This window comes from Enhydra lutris, unplaced genomic scaffold (genome assembly GCF_002288905.1).
Source record: "Enhydra lutris kenyoni isolate GAN:26980312 unplaced genomic scaffold, ASM228890v2 scaffoldscaffold8, whole genome shotgun sequence".
Classification (NCBI taxonomy): Eukaryota; Metazoa; Chordata; class Mammalia; order Carnivora; family Mustelidae; genus Enhydra; species Enhydra lutris.
In genome coordinates this window covers 40,123,069-40,141,974 of record NW_019154092.1, presented here as the reverse complement: position 1 = coordinate 40,141,974, position 18,906 = coordinate 40,123,069, and the positions used below count along the sequence as shown (strand labels likewise).

General features: G+C 40.3%; 1 protein-coding gene across 1 annotated transcript in view; it reads left to right on the top strand.

Moving 5' to 3' along the window:
- The window catches only part of LOC111142763 (SKI family transcriptional corepressor 2), a 35,597-nt gene that overhangs the window by 7,982 nt on the left and 8,709 nt on the right, over nucleotides 1–18,906 (top strand). Inside the window, exons 4-5 of the mRNA XM_022496060.1 lie at nucleotides 9,144–9,209; nucleotides 9,590–9,688. Coding sequence (XP_022351768.1) covers nucleotides 9,144–9,209; nucleotides 9,590–9,688 — 165 coding nt within the window. The remainder of the gene's footprint in view (nucleotides 1–9,143; nucleotides 9,210–9,589; nucleotides 9,689–18,906) is intronic.

Below are 18,906 nucleotides of genomic sequence, written 5' to 3'. Positions count from 1 at the left end.
GAACACCGTGACTGTGAATGGAAGCGTATTTCTTCCCATGTAACAACTGTTAACTTCCACATCTACGTGATCACATTCATTTATTTATTTACTTAATGACTCCAAAAATACTTCCAAATGCCTACCCTATGCGAGATACTTTGCTAGGCACTGGGGATTCAGAGGTAGAATCTATACTATTCTGTGCCCTCCGGTTGCTTCCAATCAAGAGAGGAAGAAAGATAAGCTGTAATGTTGTATGAGCCTATAATAATGGTCTGCAAAACATATGGTCAGATAAGGTTTATGGAACTGTGTGTTCCTTTAGTCAGTGTTTAATCCAATCATTATTATTGGAAAATACCGGTATTTTATGTCAGCACATATGCAGTATAACATAGAAGAATAAAATGTCTTTTCAAACTACCTAATAAGTCAGGATGCAGTTTTTGATTTTGATATGAATTTTTTACTCCCGTGGCCATGATAAATGCAGTTTATCAAGAAATTTCTATGTCCTTTCTCAAAACACGTAAGGATATAGACATATCTTTAAAATATAGATACTTCAATTGTTTCCCAATACAAATTCAGTTTAGCAACAATACTTATTTCCAGTTTATTTTCTTTTTTAGCTCATCATTTTAATTAAATTTAGTTTTCCTTCAACCTTTCAGCCTCATTAGTAACTATTACTTTTCAGGAATCTAAAGGATGGTATCTTTTTTTTTTTTTTTAAGATTTTATTTATTTATTTTACAGACAGAGATCACAAGTAGGCAGAGAGGCAAGCAGAGAGAGAGGGGGAAACAGGCTCTCCGCTGAGCAGAAAGCCCAATGTGGGGCTCAATCCTGGCCCTGACCTGAGCTGAAGGCAGAGGCTTTAACCCACTGAGTCACCCAAGTGCCCCTAAAGGATGGTATCCTTAAATGATTTTTTAAGAACCTCCCTGTTGGGGCGCCTGGGTGGCTCAGTGGGTTAAGCCTCTGCCTTCGGCTCAGGTCATGATCTCAGGGTCCTGGGATCGAGTCCCGCATCGGGCTCTCTGCTCAGCAGAGAGCTTGCTTCCCTCTCTCTCTCTGCCTGCCTCTCTGCCTACTTGTGATCTCTGTCTGTCAAATAAATAAATAAAATCTTTAAAAAAAAAAAAAAAGAAAAAAAAGAACCTCCCTGTTAATGATCATTACCCTTACACACAGTGGATATTCTATTTCTATATAATTGGAAGGACCAAACATGAAGTTTTTAAGCAGCCAAAATTCCTCAGTAGACTATAGAACTTTTATCCATAGGTCCTTTGAAATTAGACCCATGGCTTAAAACCAAGTAATATAGGTTAGGGGGGTTGGTAGTTTGGTCAAAATATTACCTACTGAAAAATATAAATGACAGCATTTTGCTTGCAATCCCAGAGTAAGGTTTTGCATATCCGTTTTGAATAACTTTAGTGAAGTTAAGTGATTTGAAATTGAATGCAGTGAGGTAAGCTGGTGAGACAGCTCAAAGCTATGGCAGGTCAAGGAAATCATGGAAGTGGAGTCATCCCCCGATTTCAATACATTTCATTGTAGAAATGCCAGCGCCATTGGACTCTGAGCTGCATCTTGTTATATGTATAGAAGTTTTAAAATCAATTTGATTTTCACTGGTATGATTCTCTAGTGTACTTAATATGCTATGGACGGATTTCTGAGGATAGTAAGAAGCAGTTACACTTCTCATGAATATATAGCGAATGAGGCACTCTGATTTATTATTCCATTCAATCTTAGAACATGCTTATGATTTAAAAAAAAAAAGGAAAAGAAGAAGAAAAATTCTAAGGTAGATCTGGTAGATCTCAGTTTTAATTCTCTCACTAGGTGACTTTAGGTAAATACCTTAATGGCTTTGTGCCTCCGTTTATCCACCTGTAAAATTCGATGAAACCTCCCACCTCTAAATTACTACAGACATTTTTATGAACAATGAATTTTGAGGTTTTTCAATGTACGTATTCAAAATTAAATTATCCCCATGTTTCAGATATCAGTTTCCTTATATTTATAAAAAAAAAAAAATCTCCCTTCTTCCTCATGATTTTTTAAAAATTTATGTGACATTTAAGGAGATAGAGAACAGTGAAAAATTCTCCAGACCCCCCCCCCAAAAAAATGTATTAAAGGCACAAGTTTTGAAATTCCAGAGAATTCTAAGTAAATCCAAGATGCACTAATTCAAGAAGAGATGTGTATACAAACTTGCAATAAATTTTTATTGTGAATTTTAAAGTTGTAACTCTTAGTTTGCTATAATTTCCCTGGCATTAACCTTGTTCTTACTCCTGTTTTTCGCAAATGGAGTTAATATTTAGTTCATTCTGTAGCATACCCTCTCCAGTAGTATTGATTTTCTTTTCTCTTCTGTTCTCTGACCTCAGTGAAGTACCAAACATCACAGGGGAAGAATTTAATGTAGAATTTTTTTTTTAAGATTTTATTTATTTATTTATTTGTCAGAGAGAGCACAAGCAGGCAAAGAGGCAGGCAGAGGCAGAGGGAGAAGCAGGCTCCCCGTTGAGCAAGGAGCCCAACATGGGACTCCATCCCAGGACCCTGGGATCATGACCTAAACCGAAGGCAGCAGCTTAACAGACTGAGCCACCCAGGCATCCCTAATGTAGAATTTAACACCAAGAAATTAGCAAAAGTCTGTGTCCTACTGATAGAGGAGAAAATTATTTAACCTTGTTTTCTGTGTCATTGATTTTTTTAATGCCCTAATGCAAGTTTTCTTAAAAACTTCTCAAAACTGTATGTTGTGCGGCATTTTGGTGATTGTTAAATGCACCAGTTAGGCTAACTGCAGATGAACTTTGACCCCATCTGCATTGTACCTCTAAGATTGGATTGTTGGAGAAAGAGAAAATAAAAAGCCCAGGAAATTGAAATTAAACCCATTTCTAAAATTAAGTTTAATGATTAGAATGTAGTGTTTATTTGGGAGTTAAACCTGTATAAAGGCAGTTCCCTTGCATAGGCCAGGCCCTGGGCTGAGGCCCTCGGGAAGCGGAGAGCAGAGCCTCCCGCCCAGCCTCAAGGGTGTGACTTTGCCGGTGCAAACCATAGTCTCTACAATCACAGCTGGTCTTCCAGGCTCTGCTCGCTGGCCAGAGTACCTAGGGTAGCACAGGACACCCCGCACACAAACCCCCTACCCGCCCCCGGCCAGCTCCGGAAACGTCTGAATGTTTGACTGAAATCCCCAATCTTCATCCAAATGTTAGGGGGTACATGTGTCTTAGGTAGAGGCACAGCCCCAAACCAAAATAGTTTCCTTGACTCAATTTATTCTTCAGTGTACAATTGAATGACACCCTTCTTTCCACTGGGAGCATTTTCTCCAAATGTTTTCCACCAAGTGTTTTCAACAACGGTCCAGTCCGGTCCAGGTCCCTAAGGAACATAGAAGCCCTTTTAGTGCTAAGCAGCTTGCTAGCCCCTGGGGCTGCGGCCTGGGGCACTGCCTCTGAATGCTAGTTTCAGGCTCCAGGGAGTAGAACCCCAGGGGAGGAAGGAAAGGAGAGAGAAGGTATTTCCATAGAAGGGATGGGTGAATGTCAATGTTTTAACCCTTCATCCAGACGTCAGGCATTACATATTGTCCCTGCATAATTAGCAAACCCTATACACATGCAGGGTGCAGTATTGGAATGATCTTGTTTAGTGAATTCAAGTTTAGCCTGAGAAGAGCAATTTATCAATTGAATCAGCTTTTTGCCCTGTCCCATGACCACCAACTGAACAGGTCATCTGACCTACTCGTTTGGCTCTTAAAATTAAATAAGCTCTGAAAACATAAGATATTTTTGCCCTTGGAGGTCACAGCAGACATAAACATTAATATTTTCATGTCTTGGTTAAAATTCAGTGCTATGATTTTAGCTCCGAAAGGAATTTTCAAAATGTCAGAAAGGAACAAAAAGACAAACATCACAAACTTTCCCAGTGAACTGAAAATATCGAGTATGCCTTCAACTATCTGAACGGATCAGAATGTGCTTTGTCATTCATAGGGATGAGTTCTCGTGCTTAAAAACCCCTTATGACAATTGAGGATTGAAAGTAGCATTGCTTTGTATTTCTTCTGCAAACCAGATTGAATTAAATTAAGAGCAAACAGTATTTGTGCCCCTCCCTAAGGTAGAGGTGATAGGGTTACCTACTGGGCAAGGTCCTTCTGCCCTCAGAAAGCAGATTTTCTAGCCTGGGAAGACTAGGCTTGCCAAGTTGAAACCCCACAACATCAGGTGGTTGAATGAAGATGATAAGCATTTGGAATGTCAGCAGGGAGAGGAATGGATCAACAGCACTTGCAGAAGTTGGGGAAGGCTTTACGGAAGTACAGGGACCTGGGTGGCATTCTCGTTATGGACGGGGCACCTTGGGAAGGACAAAAACATAAGTCAGAGCCAGTGGATATGAGGAATGAAGGCCCAACTAGAGGAAAGGGTTTGTGCTTGCTGATAGAGAAAGGCGACTTGGCTCAGCTTAATGGAACAAGGCTGTTGGAGAACCTGGATGCTCCGGGGGAGGAATTTTGGGTGGATTATGCGATGTAGACCCTGGGAAGCCATTGCATGGTTCTTGAGCAGAGGTGTGCCATGATATTTAAGAGAAAGTAATTACCCTTGTGCCTTGAAAAGTGGTGCTAAAGAAACTGTTGCCTGTTTTGGGTTGTTCCTATCCCCACCCCGCCTTGGGTATTCCATTTTCGTCCTCATTGGCTTTTAACTGCTCATGTCTGCTTTAGTGTGGCATATTCTCACATCCACCCTTCTTGCACTTCTAGTTTTCTTTTTTTTTTTTTTAAAGATTTTATTTATTTATTTGCGAGAGAGAGAGAGATCACAAGTAGGCAGAGAGTCAGGCAGTGAGAGAGGGGGATGCAGGCTCCCTACCGAGCAGAAAGCCTGATGCGGGGCTCAATCCCAGGACCCTGAGATCATGACCTGAGCTGAAGGCAGAGGCTTAACCCACTGAGCCACCCAGGCGCTCCGCACTTCTAGTTTCTGATGGCTTTGTGAGGGCAGAACCAAGGTGGGGTGGAAATTTCACCTGGAATGTGGGACCACCTGGTGCTGAGGATCCTGGAGAGACCACAGGAGCAGGAACCTTGTAGTCTCAGGCTCTGTGGCCTCCAGAGCACTCGGTAGGGGTGTGGTTTTCCCCAATGCCACACTGTGCTGCTCCTGTGTTCAGGGCAGGCAGGATTCATGAGCAGTGGTGAAGGTCACGGCCAAGTGGCTCCATGAACGTGTGCTTTTAGAGTCCTGGTGTAGACATGTCCCCGAGCAGTAGCTTCCAGTCACGTCAGTCCAATGGATCCATTTTATGTCCTTATTATCCATTACTCCCCAACTTTAAGGCACCCTACTCTTTTCTTTGACAGTCTGACTTAAGATATATTTAAGCCTGGCCTCTAAGAAAGATGTTCCTTCCGGGACGCCTGGGTGGCTCAGTTGGTTAAGCAGCTGCCTTCGGCTCAGGTCATGATCCCAGCGTCCTGGGATCGAGTCCTGAATCAGGCTCCTTGCTCGGCAGGGAGCCTGCTTCTCCCTCTGCCTCTGCCTGCCATTCTGTCTGCCTGTGCTCGCTCTCTCTCCCTCTCTCTCTGACAAATAAATAAAATAAAATCTTTAAAAAAAAAATAAATAAATAAATAAATACATACATAAAATCCTTAAAAAATAAAAAAAAAATAAAAATTAAAAAGAAAAAACCCTGTCCTTCCTGAGGCACCCGGCTGGCTCTCTCTCTGCCTGCCTCTCCCCAGCCTTGTGACCTCTGTGTGTCAAATAAATAAATACATAAAAGCCGGAGGCACCCGGGTGGCTCAGTCATTAAGTGGCTGCCTTCGGCTCGGGTCATGATCCCAGCGTCCTGGGATTGAGTCCCGCATCGGGCTCCTTGCTCTGCGGGGAGCCTGCTTCTCCCTCTGCCTCTGCCTGCCATTCTGTCTGCCTGTGCTCGCTCTCTCTCCCTCTCTCTCTGACAAATAAATAAAATCTTTAAAAAAAAAAAAAAAGAAAGAAAGATGTTCCTTCCATATTATAATTTTCCCTCTTATAACTCTACACAATTAAGATATCTCCCTGCCTTTTTGTAACTTTTTTCCCCATAAAGAGAAATAGAGTGAGAAAGAAAGTAAGTTTTTTAATTTCTCGATTGTCTCCAAACACATTCATTAATTTTGGAAAAGTAAAATGCATTTAACCTAATGGAATATTTATAAAAATTGGAAGCTCATTGTCAAGTAAATCTCATTTATTTAATCTAGTATTAGGCTGCCTTTTTTTTTTTTTAAACCAGATGGAAAACATTAGCAGTAATAGTGAACAAACATATCCAGGCTCCCAGAGGTCATTTTTAACCACCATTAACAATCTGGTTTCACAGATTAGTAATATACAAAAGGCAACGGTCCAGTAAAAGATACAGAAAAGCATCTGTGCTCCTTATTTACCTAACATTTAACCATTTTAAAAAACCCTTTATAAGTGAGACATTTGAATCTTCCAAGCTCCAAATTGGCAGGTTTTACTGAGAAGTTGCCACAAAGTATCTATTTGAGATAAGACACCGATGTAAATTATTAATAAAAGCTCCACAAAGCCGATGAAGAGAAAAACTTAATATTATCTGTAGATTTGCTTGTGGTTCAAAGTAGTTCCCATGCACTAGCCATGTGTTTAATGGTTTCACACCTATGTCAACCTCCTCACTGTGAAGTAGAAAAGAAATACATGTTTATGTATCACAGTTCAAATTTTAAATTTAATTATCCAACTGAAATGTAACACAAGTTAAGCCGTGCACAAAATACATCAATGAATCAAGAAGGTCTGTAATGTGATTAGGACATGGCTTCCAGAGTTGCCTATTCAGAAACGGACGGTCTCATTTAAATCTCCTTTCAAGTGGCTGGGACGGTGGAAGGATGGTAAACTTTCCCTCTGCCCGGCAGATGGTTGCAGATGTAGACACATGCTTGTTTCTTCTCTTGTTCAGACTCAACATTGTATGTGAGTATGAAACATCTATGCATCTAACTGATTGGCTGAACCCGGAGTAAACAGTAGTAAAACTGCCTATAATATGCATTTATTTTCATCTCAAAATGCCATTATTCTTGGTTTATGTATTCATGATTTATTATCAAACTTCATGTTACTCTTCTTTCAGATCATAGTATTTTCTAGGAATCAGAGTGAAGTGTATATTTTAAATGCTTCACAGATATTTTCATTATTCTACATGGAGACGAAAGCCAAGATTTAAATGCTCAAAACCTATAGAGAGAGATCGTGTCCAAGACGAAAGTGAGAATGAGGTTGTACAGATATGATCTAGATAGTAGAGAAAAGGCCTGTCATTAAGGAACTGAGGGATACCTAAGATATGATTGTCATAATGATGGGAAGAGAGGGGGAGCATCTTTTTATCACTATGCACATATGCAGGAATATTTGCATATACGTATGTTCACATATATGTATATACATACACACACATATATGTATCCACTCATTCCTGCAAATGCTTACTCCCAGAGGTTGTCAGGTAGAATGCAGAATCCCCATTTATAATATCACATTAAAAATTTTCTTGACTTTCCTTGATTGTGTAGGCCACTGCTTTGTGCAGAAATTCCGTTTTCCTCTTTGCAGGAATTTTTACCTTGATAGTGAAGTCTCCCAGTATTCCTACCAGTGCCTAGGGCCATTATAGTCTCTTTCTTGCTGAGGAAGGGAAATGAATGAATGGTGAGGAGAGAATTGAAATGATGCATTCTGGCCTGTACTATAGTTTAGAATATATGACTTCCTGGGGTTCCTTTCGGTGACAACTGAAAACACTTTATTGAATACCTATGATGTGTTCAGCATTCTGCTAAGCACTGGCCATTAGGAAACACAGAGTCCCTGTCCTCAAGTAGCACACAGCCTGGGGGGCATGGAAAGTGAATAAGCAGACAGCACCATGGGTACAAAGGAAGGAGCTAACCCAGGGGGTCCAGGAAGGGGGAATCCATGAAACCCGAGAGCACCTTGGTCTGTCCTCTTGCCCATGAAAATGGCAAACTTAATGATATACGTGGATATTTGCAGATAGCGGGTTGAAGTTGGAAAAACAAATTCTGGTTACCTAAATGATCAGATCCCTTTAGTTTATTTATGTCTTCTAGGGTACATTGACTCAGTGTATGACTGTACATAAAGCCTTTTTCTTAGCTTGCCGTCATTCTAGTTAGCACATGAACAAAATAGGGAAGAACAGCACCAGGCCTTTATCCACAATCTAGTTTTCATTGGTTGAAGACCAAGTCCTTCCGAAACGATCATCAAGGATGTGACTATTACAAAATAGCAACTTATTTCAAATACATCTCTGCTTTAGGCTGATTAAAAAAAAAAAAAAACTATCAATTTTTAGGAAAACTCCAGGCTTATACATTCTCTCCTAAGGAGAACAAAAGCCTTCTGTTTCTTTCTCGCTGCCCCCAAGTTATGATGACCCAGGAAGGCAGGAGATTTCTGCTTCCACAGCCTTGACGGTCTGCAGTTGCTGCTAGGGGCCCTCGCGTCTGGAAGGAGAGGAACCCTGATCGGAATTCTTCTGGACACAGATCCGTTAACAGTTCAACCTCCTCTTTTGCCCATGGAGCAAGCACCTGCGTTGTAGAGGGTGGAGAGCAGTGGGGGAGGGGGCGGCCTCTTCAGGCTAGGCAGACTGCGTTCCCTTTTCCCGCAGCTCTCACCGTACTTCAGGGGAATCGTACACGAGTAAATGAAGACAGCATTGGGTTCTGAGAACTCCCACTTTTAAGTTCTATTAACCGAGCTCCTTCGTAGATATTAAAAGAAAACGAAAAGAGGGGCACCTGTGTGGCTCAATCGGTTGAGTGTGACTCCTGGTTTTGGCTCAGGTCGGGATCTCGGGGTTGTGAGATCGAGCCTGGCGTGCGGCTCAGCGCTCAGCGTAGAATCTGCTTGGGTTTCTCTCCCTCCCCCTCGTGCTCTCCCTAAAATAAATAAATAAAATATTTTTTTTAAATAAAATAAAAAAAAACTTTCAGAAAATAGACTACACAAAACCAATATTTTTTCTTCTTTTTTTAAAAGGTGAACACACGCAAGAGACTAATTCACCACATTCACTCAAGAAGGATGTTGAAAATATGGGGAAAGGTAAGGAAGAGTTTTAATTCTGTAGAACTTCTCTTAGCTTCAAAAGACCACGGAGATGATAGGAGGATATTTTCGTTCTACACCATACTTTAAGCTTGACAAGCAACATATGAATAATATATGGACCATTGGGTGGATATAATTGAGATTAATGCATACATATCAATCAATACATGACACTGTAATATAATACTTTAAAATAATATATTACATTGATTTATATTCATGGATTTCTGCACAAAATCTATCCTATGTCTATGCAACACTTTTTAAACTGGTAAAATATTTCGTCTTATAATAATAAATTGCCATATATAACAGTTCTCTGGAGAGTTATTTGTAAAGATTAGTAAAATGACTCTTCTGTTTTTCTTTATTAGAAGAACTTCAGAAGGTTTTATTTGAACAAATAGATTTACGGAGACGACTAGAACAAGAATTCCAAGTGTTAAAAGGAAATACATCTTTCCCAGTATTCAGTAAGAAATCACTTTTATTTTATTGCATTATGATACGTGATGACTTTTCTATTATTAGGCTTAAAAATTGTCACTTAAGTATGAAGTGCTTGTGTAAAATGCCATGGGGCCTTCCTGTGGCCTCTGTCTAAATGTTCGGAAATTTTAGTCTGTTATATATGCTTTGATTCAGCTCACCAAAAAAATTTCTTATGAGAACATTTTGGTATTTATTGTATCAATATGTGTGTATCTGCATGTATGTATTATGTGTATTTAAAATATGTAGGCAGGGACGCCTGGGTGGCTCAGTTGGTTAAGCAGCTGCCTTCGGCTCGGGTCATGATCCCGGCATCTTGGGATCGAGTCCCACATCCGGCTCCTTGCTCATCAGGGAGCCTGCTTCTCCCTCTGCCTCTGCCTGCCATTCTGTCTGCCTGTGCTTGCTCTCTCTCCCTCTCTCTCTCTGACAAATAATTAAAAAAAATAAATAAATAAAATATGTAGGCAAATTTATCATTAAATACGTAGACGTATTTAAACACTCTGATATTTTTAGATTATATATCTATATATAGATAGAATTTTGTGTTTATATATAAACAAAAGAACTACTCAGGTATTTTTATTTTCCAAGGTAGAAAAAACAAAGGAACAATTAATTTTTATTCTTGGATATAGCTGGAGAGATTCCTGGTGCTTGAAATGTGTATAAATATGAAGATTTAAAATTTAACAATTCACGTACACATGTATTTCTTTTATTGACTGAGATTAGTATAATTTAGCAGTTTTGGATTCTCCATATTTAATGTTAAAATTCCATTCCAAATTTGGTGGCAGATACGGTAGCATAAAAACAGTTGGTTCTATTCCCAGAGTCCTAGAATTTAGTGCTAGGTGTCCACATTTCTAAAATTCACCAGCCTTGGGCTGGGTCACATTTGAACAAATACGTCACTGTGGTGTATTTTGAAACTTTTTGGAGTGTCCTTTGGTCCTGTTCTTTTTCTTCGCTCCAGAGAAAGGATAGTGGGAAATAAATCAGTATGTAAACCTATGCTTTGAATTCTATAAATTTAATATTAGTTTTTTCTGGGACCCATTTTAAAAATGTCAGCATGCCCCTTGTTATGAATCCGGGAACCTCAAAACTCACATTGGCAATTCCTGTGTGAGGGCCACAGACCAGCATCTTGGAGATTTTTCAGTGCTTGTGACAATTTTAATAATAGAAGCATGGAGGTCTGCGTTCACCAGGGCTTCTCCAATGTGATTATCAGCACAACTAAAAGAGGTGCCTTCTCAGGTGGAGGCTTTGAAGAGGACTGGGTTCCTGGCACATCTCAAACTGAGTTCCACTGAACACTTAGCAGGGATAGAAACAAGAGGATGCATTGATGGAAGAGTGCTCTGACCACAAGGAACAGTGGGGTCTGCCAAGTTTGTGATCTCTTGGTACCCACAGGGGAGGCTCGGCGTTCACAGAGCTTCAGGCTTTGGAATTTCAAGACTGCCTGCTGAGGCCTCATCCTGGAAGTGTGGAGAATGACCTGTAGCTTGTAATAGTGTGTTAGGGTTGTCATGACATTGTGGCTTCTAGAAAAAGAGAAAGAAACGTTTAGAAAATATCTCTGAAATCTTAAAAACCAAGGGCTTTCAAAGGATCCACGATGCTCTCATTTCTAAAACAGTATTTTAACACCCAGTTCCTTGCAGCAATGAGCAGACATTGAATTATTTGTTTCCTATAAGCTGATGTTTACCTCATTGTTGAGTTTGCAAGTCCTTGTGTTTAAGTCCGGCAGAGTGGGCCAAAGTTCCAATGAACCACTAAAATACCCACCTAACTTCCCGTAAAGTCAGCGTATCTGTAATTTATCCCCTTGATAAAAGCTAATTAATCATTTCAAGGAATTAAGTAATTTATAAGGATTGGTACATTTTCCTTCTTAATTGCCCTGCCATACAGTAGGTACAGGTTTCTGTTAAAAAGAAGTTAAAATATCATGGTACAACCGACCCATTTTGATTCAGACCTTTCATTCATCCTTTTGCATTAAAGCTAATCCTCTGTGATTGCCACATACATGAAACACTTCAATTAAAGAACAACAAAAAATTTTTCCTATTTTTATCTGCAGTATACTCCACTGACCAAGGAAGTGGCATGTGTGTGCCCAAGTTTGAATAATGCGTGGTTAAGACATACCACAAAGAGGCAGTTAATTTCACACCAATGAAAATAGCAAATGTGCATTACGTGCTTGTTAACTAAACGTGAGAGGCCATGAGGCGGGCAGATGGATTGAGATCTGCTCAGATGGAGAGGGGAAAACGGAACTTTGTGAAGCCACATCAGAGGGAAGTGTAGAGGAATCCCGGCCAGAGTTTCTCACAGCCTTGTACTAGGAAGGGAACTCTTGGTCATGACACGTAGAGCGTGGTTTACTTAGAACACTGTGGACCTCAGCTCAGTTATCACATGTGAGGATTAGGACCCCAGACCTGAGTTCACTCTGGGGCTCTGCCACTTCCTGGTTGTGGGACCTTGGAAATGGTCAAATGGGCCAGATAATTCCTGTCTTGTTAGAGGGTGCAAGGGGTAAATGAGAGGAAGTGTGCATAGCCCAGCCGTGCTCAATACTGTCAGCTGTGAGGATGGTGGTGGTAAGGATGTAGGAGGAGGGAGAGGAGATTACTAGCACTGAGCTCTAAAAAAGCATTTCTAAAAATAGGTTCGAATTTCTGAGTTTTTCTTAGCCTTCTTGTTGTGGTTCTTAGGGCTAATAAGGACCACAAGAATGAATTCTAGGCCTGGAGACAGTAAAGGTAAACATCACAAGGATGGAGGAAGAGAAAGAAGGGGAAGAGATTTGGGGGGAGGAGGAAGGAGGGAGGAGGGAGGAGGAGGAGAAAGCAAGTCTCCATACTTGGGGGCAGAAGTTTGGAGGGGAAAGAACAAGCAAGTGTCTCCCCTTGCCATAAATCTGGAAGTCATTCTTGCCACCAAGTCATTGTGTCCCGCTTCCCTAACAACTATGTCACTTCTTCCTCCCTTCTCTTCCAGAGCCCTATACCTTCCTTTCTTATGGCACCCATCCCTTGGCTGTAGTTTTCATCCATTTTACTCTCTTACCACTAGCCACCGGTACCAACTCAGCCCTGAACTAGGGACCTGCCAGAGTTGCTGGAGGAGGCAACCAGTGGAGAAGGCCCTCTTTACTGCAACAGGGTACACTGGGTCCTCTCCTATCTTCCCTATTCCAGCCCTTTCTGCCCACTGCCATTGGTCCAGTCTTGCCAGAGCTCTACTTCTGGTTCCAAACCTTCTACCCAAGAAGCTATAGTGATCCCCTACTGTTGATCATGTTGTATCTAATTTAACTCCTGACTGATTCTCAAAACTCTCTAATTGGCCTGCCATGCCTCTCCGATCTTACCTCCTTACTGAGCTCCAGTTACCCTACAGATCACTCTCTCCCTTTGCTTTTCACCTCTGCAGACTGTTTCTCTAGTCTGGAATGCCTCCCCTCATCTAAGCGTTCCTAATCATCTGGGACACAGTTCAAGCCACCACCTCCAGGAAGCCTCCTTGCTTTTACAGTAGGCACTCCTTCCTGATGTCCTGCTGTGTTCATTTCTAGCTCCACAGGTGTGGGTTTGGGCTGATTCCTCTCTGATTGTTTTGCACCTGCTACTCTCCTCTATCCCACGGCATTGTCCGTAGGTTCAGGAAAGGGTGTTCTGTTGCTGCCTGCATGGCGCCTCTGTATTGTGGGCATGAGACATGCTCTCAGTACGTTACTGGTACCCATTCTGGTGTTCTGTTTGAAGAGATTAAAACCAACAATGAAGAATGAGATTGGGAAACTGAAAACTGTTGTATAAAGGAGATTAGTGAGGACTCGTAAGTTGAGTCCTTGGATTTGCATGTGACAAATTCATGGCGCTTGAGAGAACTGATGGAAAGGCCAGTCAGTTATGACAGGGAAAGCCCGGTGACTGGGGCTTCGAGGAATATTTCCATAGTAGATTTTGACTACGTCATCATTTTAGATTCTTATAAAGAGCTACTCTTTCATGTTATTGTTAAGGTTACTTTTATGAAAAACAAACTATATTCATCTACTTGAATATGATTGTCCCATCTTTCACCTCTGGCTGTTACTGCAATCGTTCTACGTTGAGTCGTTTCCTCTCTCTCTCTTTCTTTCTTTCTTTTTTTTTTTTTGCATCATCCTCCAGAGAGGGGACAGTGGGGAATTCTAAAACACAGTATGGATGAAAAGGTCCAACACTTGTCAAAATTAGTGATAACAAAATGAACATGATGTAAGCAAAGAAAGCCCTAAAGCCTATTCCTTGAAGAGTGGAATCTACTGGGTGGACCAGATGTACCATACGGATTTTCTTCTTTCTGGTCCTGGGAATATAGGTTGCATAGTTTTTATTGATGTTTGTACACACTGGGCTTTCAAACTCTCAGTGTTTGCAGAGCACAGTGCTTGCTACTGTATTGGCTGGCACATGGCATGTAGGTGCTTTACTCTGCTACCTCCTTTTATACAATCGTTTTCCAGAAATAGTTAGGTTTTAAGTGAGTCTCACTAGAGAAACTGGCTTAATGATTTTTTTTTCCTCTCCACTTAAATTGTGCCTTCATCAACCTTTAAAACATAATAGAAATTTTAGGGTTTTTTTTCCCATTTGCCAATTAATAATATTTATATCTCAACTTATACACATGCCTGTTGTAGGAAACTGTAAACATACAGAAATACAAAGAAAAGGAAAGAGAAATCACCCATGATCTTGTCACCTGGAGATAACCAATGGTAACATTTTGGAGTTTCAGCTTTTTAAATGCATACTGAATCCTTTTTTTTTTTTAAACGAAATATTATACACCCCATTTTTTACCCTCCTGTTGTTCACTTAACATGAGCCTCTTTCCATTACTACAGAGCAGTCATAAAGGTACTTTCTTTTTAAAATGTTTTTATTTGCGTATAATTGACATACAATGTTATATTAGTTTCAGGTGTACAGTGTAGTCATTCAGCATCTCTGTAAGTTGTGCTGCCCTCACCACAAGTGTAGCTAGCATCTGTCACCGTACAACCTAGTACAATACCACTGATGGTATTCTCTATACTGTGCCTCTTATCCCCATGACTTAATCATTCCATAGTGAGAAGCCTGTAACTCCCATTCCCCTTCCCCCATTTTGCCCACATCCTCTCATCCTCTTTTCCTCTGGCAACTGGTAGTTCATTCTCTGTATTTATAGGTCTGACTCTTCTTTTTGTTTTACTCATTTGTTTTTTAGAATCCACGTATGAGTGAAATCATATGGTATTTGTCTTTCTCTGACTTATTTCACTTAGCATATAGTATCTTCTGGGTCGGTCCATGTTATCCCAAATGGAGAAAGAAAGAAAGAAAGAAAGAGGAAGGAAGGAAGGAAGAATTTTTTTTTAAAAAACCTTCATCCTTTTAATGGCTGTATAATATTCCATTGTGTTTACCTATACCACATCTTCTTTATCTGTTTATCTATTAATGGACACTTAGGTTGCTTTCATATATTGGCTATTGTACATAATGCTGCAGTAAACATAGAGGTACATATATCTTTTCAAATAAGTGTTTTTGTTTTCTTTGTGTAAATACCCAGTAGTGGAATTATTGGATCATGTGATATTTCTATTTTTAATTTTTTGAGGAACCTCCATACTGTTTCCCACACTGGCTGCACTGCTTTACATTTCCATGAACAGTACACAAAGATTCTTTTATCTCTACATCCTCACCAACATTGGTTGTTTCTTGTGTTTTTCATCTTACCCATTCTGACAGGGGTAAGGTATAACCACATCTCATGGTAGTTTTGATTTGCATTTCTCTGATGATGAATGATACTTAGAATGTTTTTTCATGTCTTGGGGTGCCTGGGTGACTCAATGGGTTAAAGCCTCTGCCTTCAGCTCAGGTCATGATCCCAGGGTCCTGGGATCGAGCCCCACATCAGGCTCTCTGCTCAGCAGGGATCCTGCTTCCTCCTCTCTCTCTGCCTGCCTCTCTGTCTACTTGTGATCTATCTGTCAAATTAATTAGTTAATTAATTAATTTAAAAAAATAATTTTTTCATGTGTCTGTTGTCCATCTGGATATCTTCTTTGGGAAAAAATGTCTATTTAGGTAAAAATTTTCTCTCATTCAGTATGTTGCCTTTTGGTTTTGTGGACAGTTTCCTTCACTGTGCAAAAGCTTTTTATTTTGATGTAGTCCCAATAGTTTATTTTTGCTTTTGTTCCCTTTGCCTGAGGAGACATATCTAGAAAAATATTTCTATGGCTGATGTCAGAGAAATTACTGCTTGTGCTCTCTTATTTAGGATTCTTTATGGTTTGGGGGTCTCACATTTAGGTCTTTAATCCATTCTGAGTTTATAAATATACTTTTATGTTAGACATTAAAGTCATCAAAGTTTTAGATGATGGACAGTACTGGAACTAAATCCTTTCGTGTATCTATAATGATTCCCCTACAATAAACTCTTGAAAGGATTGCTGTGTTTAAGAGTAGGAACTTCTTATAGCTCTTGGTATGTAATTTCTAGTTGCTTTGCAGAAAGATTGTACTGACTTACACTTCCATTCTTGGCACACCACATCTCACTTTTTCTTTTACTCTCTTCCAACTTAAGGAAAAATGGTAGCTTGTATTATTTCCTTTCAATGTTAGGGGCATTGAGCACTTTCCATGTCTACTTTCCAGCTGTAGGTTTTGTAAATGCCCATTATATTCTCTTGTCATATTTCTTTTAATATGTTCGTCTTACTGATTTCTATGGACACTTTATATACTAATATATTAAGTCTTTGTCATATCACAAATATTCTTTTGTTTGTATCAATGACCTTTAGATGTTGGCCATGATCTTTTGTGTGTTGAGGGTTCGATTGGTTTGTAGTTTATTGTCATACCAAAGTTTTAAATTTTTGTCCAATCAAATCTATCAATCTTTTCCTTTTTTGTTTTTTCTGCCTTTGACATCCTTTCCCACCCAAATTTTATAAAAATATTCACCATTTTTCCAATACTTTAATGGCTTTATTTTTTTTTAATTTTACCTTAATGAACTGTATTAAATGTACCATCATAGACAAATATGCATGAATTAAGTAAGGACTAAGTATCATCATTCCAGTCTGCACTGGAATTCCAGGGAGGTGCTGCAGTCACGTTTGGTGGGTGATGGGGTGCAGGGCTTTCCTCTACCCCCTTTGCTGCAACCACTGAGCCACTTGCTCTTTCCTATGCCTCTTGCGATGTCTTTGTTTAAAATACTGTTCTCTACATCTCTACTCAAGCATTTCTTGCCCCTTAACTCCCCCTTGACCCTTGCATTGTGCCATGTATTTACCCCTATTACAATACCTCTCGTATCAAATTCAGAGGTGAGACTAGGGAATGGGTCTTTTTAAAAAATATATAAAAGGCAAAACTATGGAGACAATGAATGATCAATGGTTGCCAGGGGTGGATGAAGGAGAAGCGTGAATAGGCAAAGCACAGAGGATTTAGGGCAGTGAAAATACTCTGTATTTTCTCTGATATTATACTGGTAGATATTCTGATATTATAATGGTGAATATATGCCATTGTATATTTGTTCAAATCCATATAATGTACAATACCAGCAATGAACCCTAAGGTAAACTAAGGACTTTGATGATTATGTGTCACTGTAGGTTCATCCATTGTAACAAATGTCCTACTCTGGTGGGAATTGTTGGTAATGAGGGAGGACATGCAGGTGTGGGGGCAGGGGATATATGGGAAATCTCTGTACCTTCCCCTTAATTTTATTGTGAGCCTAAAACTGCTCAAAAAAACCCCATATAGGGCACCTGGGTGGCTCAGTGGGTTAAAGCCTCTGCCTTCAGCTCAGGTCATGGTCCCAGGGTCCTGGGATCAAGCCTCGCATCGGGCTCTCTGCTCGGCAGGGAGCCTGCTTCCTCCTCTCTCTCTCTGCCTGCCTCTCTGCCTACTTGTGATCTCTGTCAAATAAATAAATAAAATCTTTAAAAAAAAAACCATATATATATATATATATTTTACATATATATATTTATATGTAGTTTATATATATATATATATATATAAACTAATTAATTGACTAATTTAAAAAACAGGCTTGAGGTTGGGGAAGGAATTCAAATAGTATGGAAAGGTAGAAGTAAAAAAAATAAAATAAAAAGGATGTTTTTAATTTCTAAGTATCCAGCATCTCAGGAGTGGTAAAGGATTTATTTTCTTGAAAGCATTGGGAAGCCATCACAGATTTTTCAGCTGGAGAAGGAAAGGGATTTGCGGAGGGAGGGACCAGGGGCCAGGTGGTCAGTTGGGAAGCTGTTCCGGGAAGAGATGTCCATGTTGGGGAGGTGACAGTTGCAAAAGGAGTTGAGTATGGAGGCAGACTGGGAAGGAGTCACACACCATGGGCTGTAGAGGTGAAAGGAAGAGCTGTGGAAAAATGTGATGAAGTTTCTGGTTTTTCCGAAGTGCTGCCCTGACTATCCACCATGGAGTCAATAGGAGATTGTGTGAGGTTCTCATGTAAAGCAGAAAATGCAAAAGCTAGCCAGGGCCACTCCACCCCCCCTTTTTTTTTGGTGGGTCCATACTTTTAGAAAAGATCACCTGGAGAGGTTGCAATGGAAAGTCATTTCCCAATAAAAATGATCACTAGGTAGAATGGCAAAGATAGTTTGCAGGAGAATATCTCTTAAAGCTCCCCCCCTTCTCAGATGGAGGCAAGGTCTGTAGGAGCTCTCTTGGCCCATGAAGGACCACATAATAAGGCTGATGCAAAGGGAGGGAGAGTTCACAGGCTGGGAGAGTCAGAGTATGTTTATCAGCTTCTTGGGAGTGCAGTGAGGCAGGCCGGGGTAACAGACCCTAATCTTATCACCCAGGAGGCATGGCAAGCATGCATAAGGGTCCACATTTCCTAAGACAGTGGAAGCTCTCTACCTGTGACCGGTTCAAACGGGCAGAGGTAGAGAACATGACTGTATCAGACATTCGTGACTAGGTATTTTTTTTTTAAGATTTATGTATGTGTTTGACAGAGAGAGTGTGTGCACAAGGAGGGGGAGGGGCAGAGGGAGAAGGAGAGGGAGAGGGAGAAGTAGGCTCCCCACTCAGTATTGAGCCCAAGGACTTGG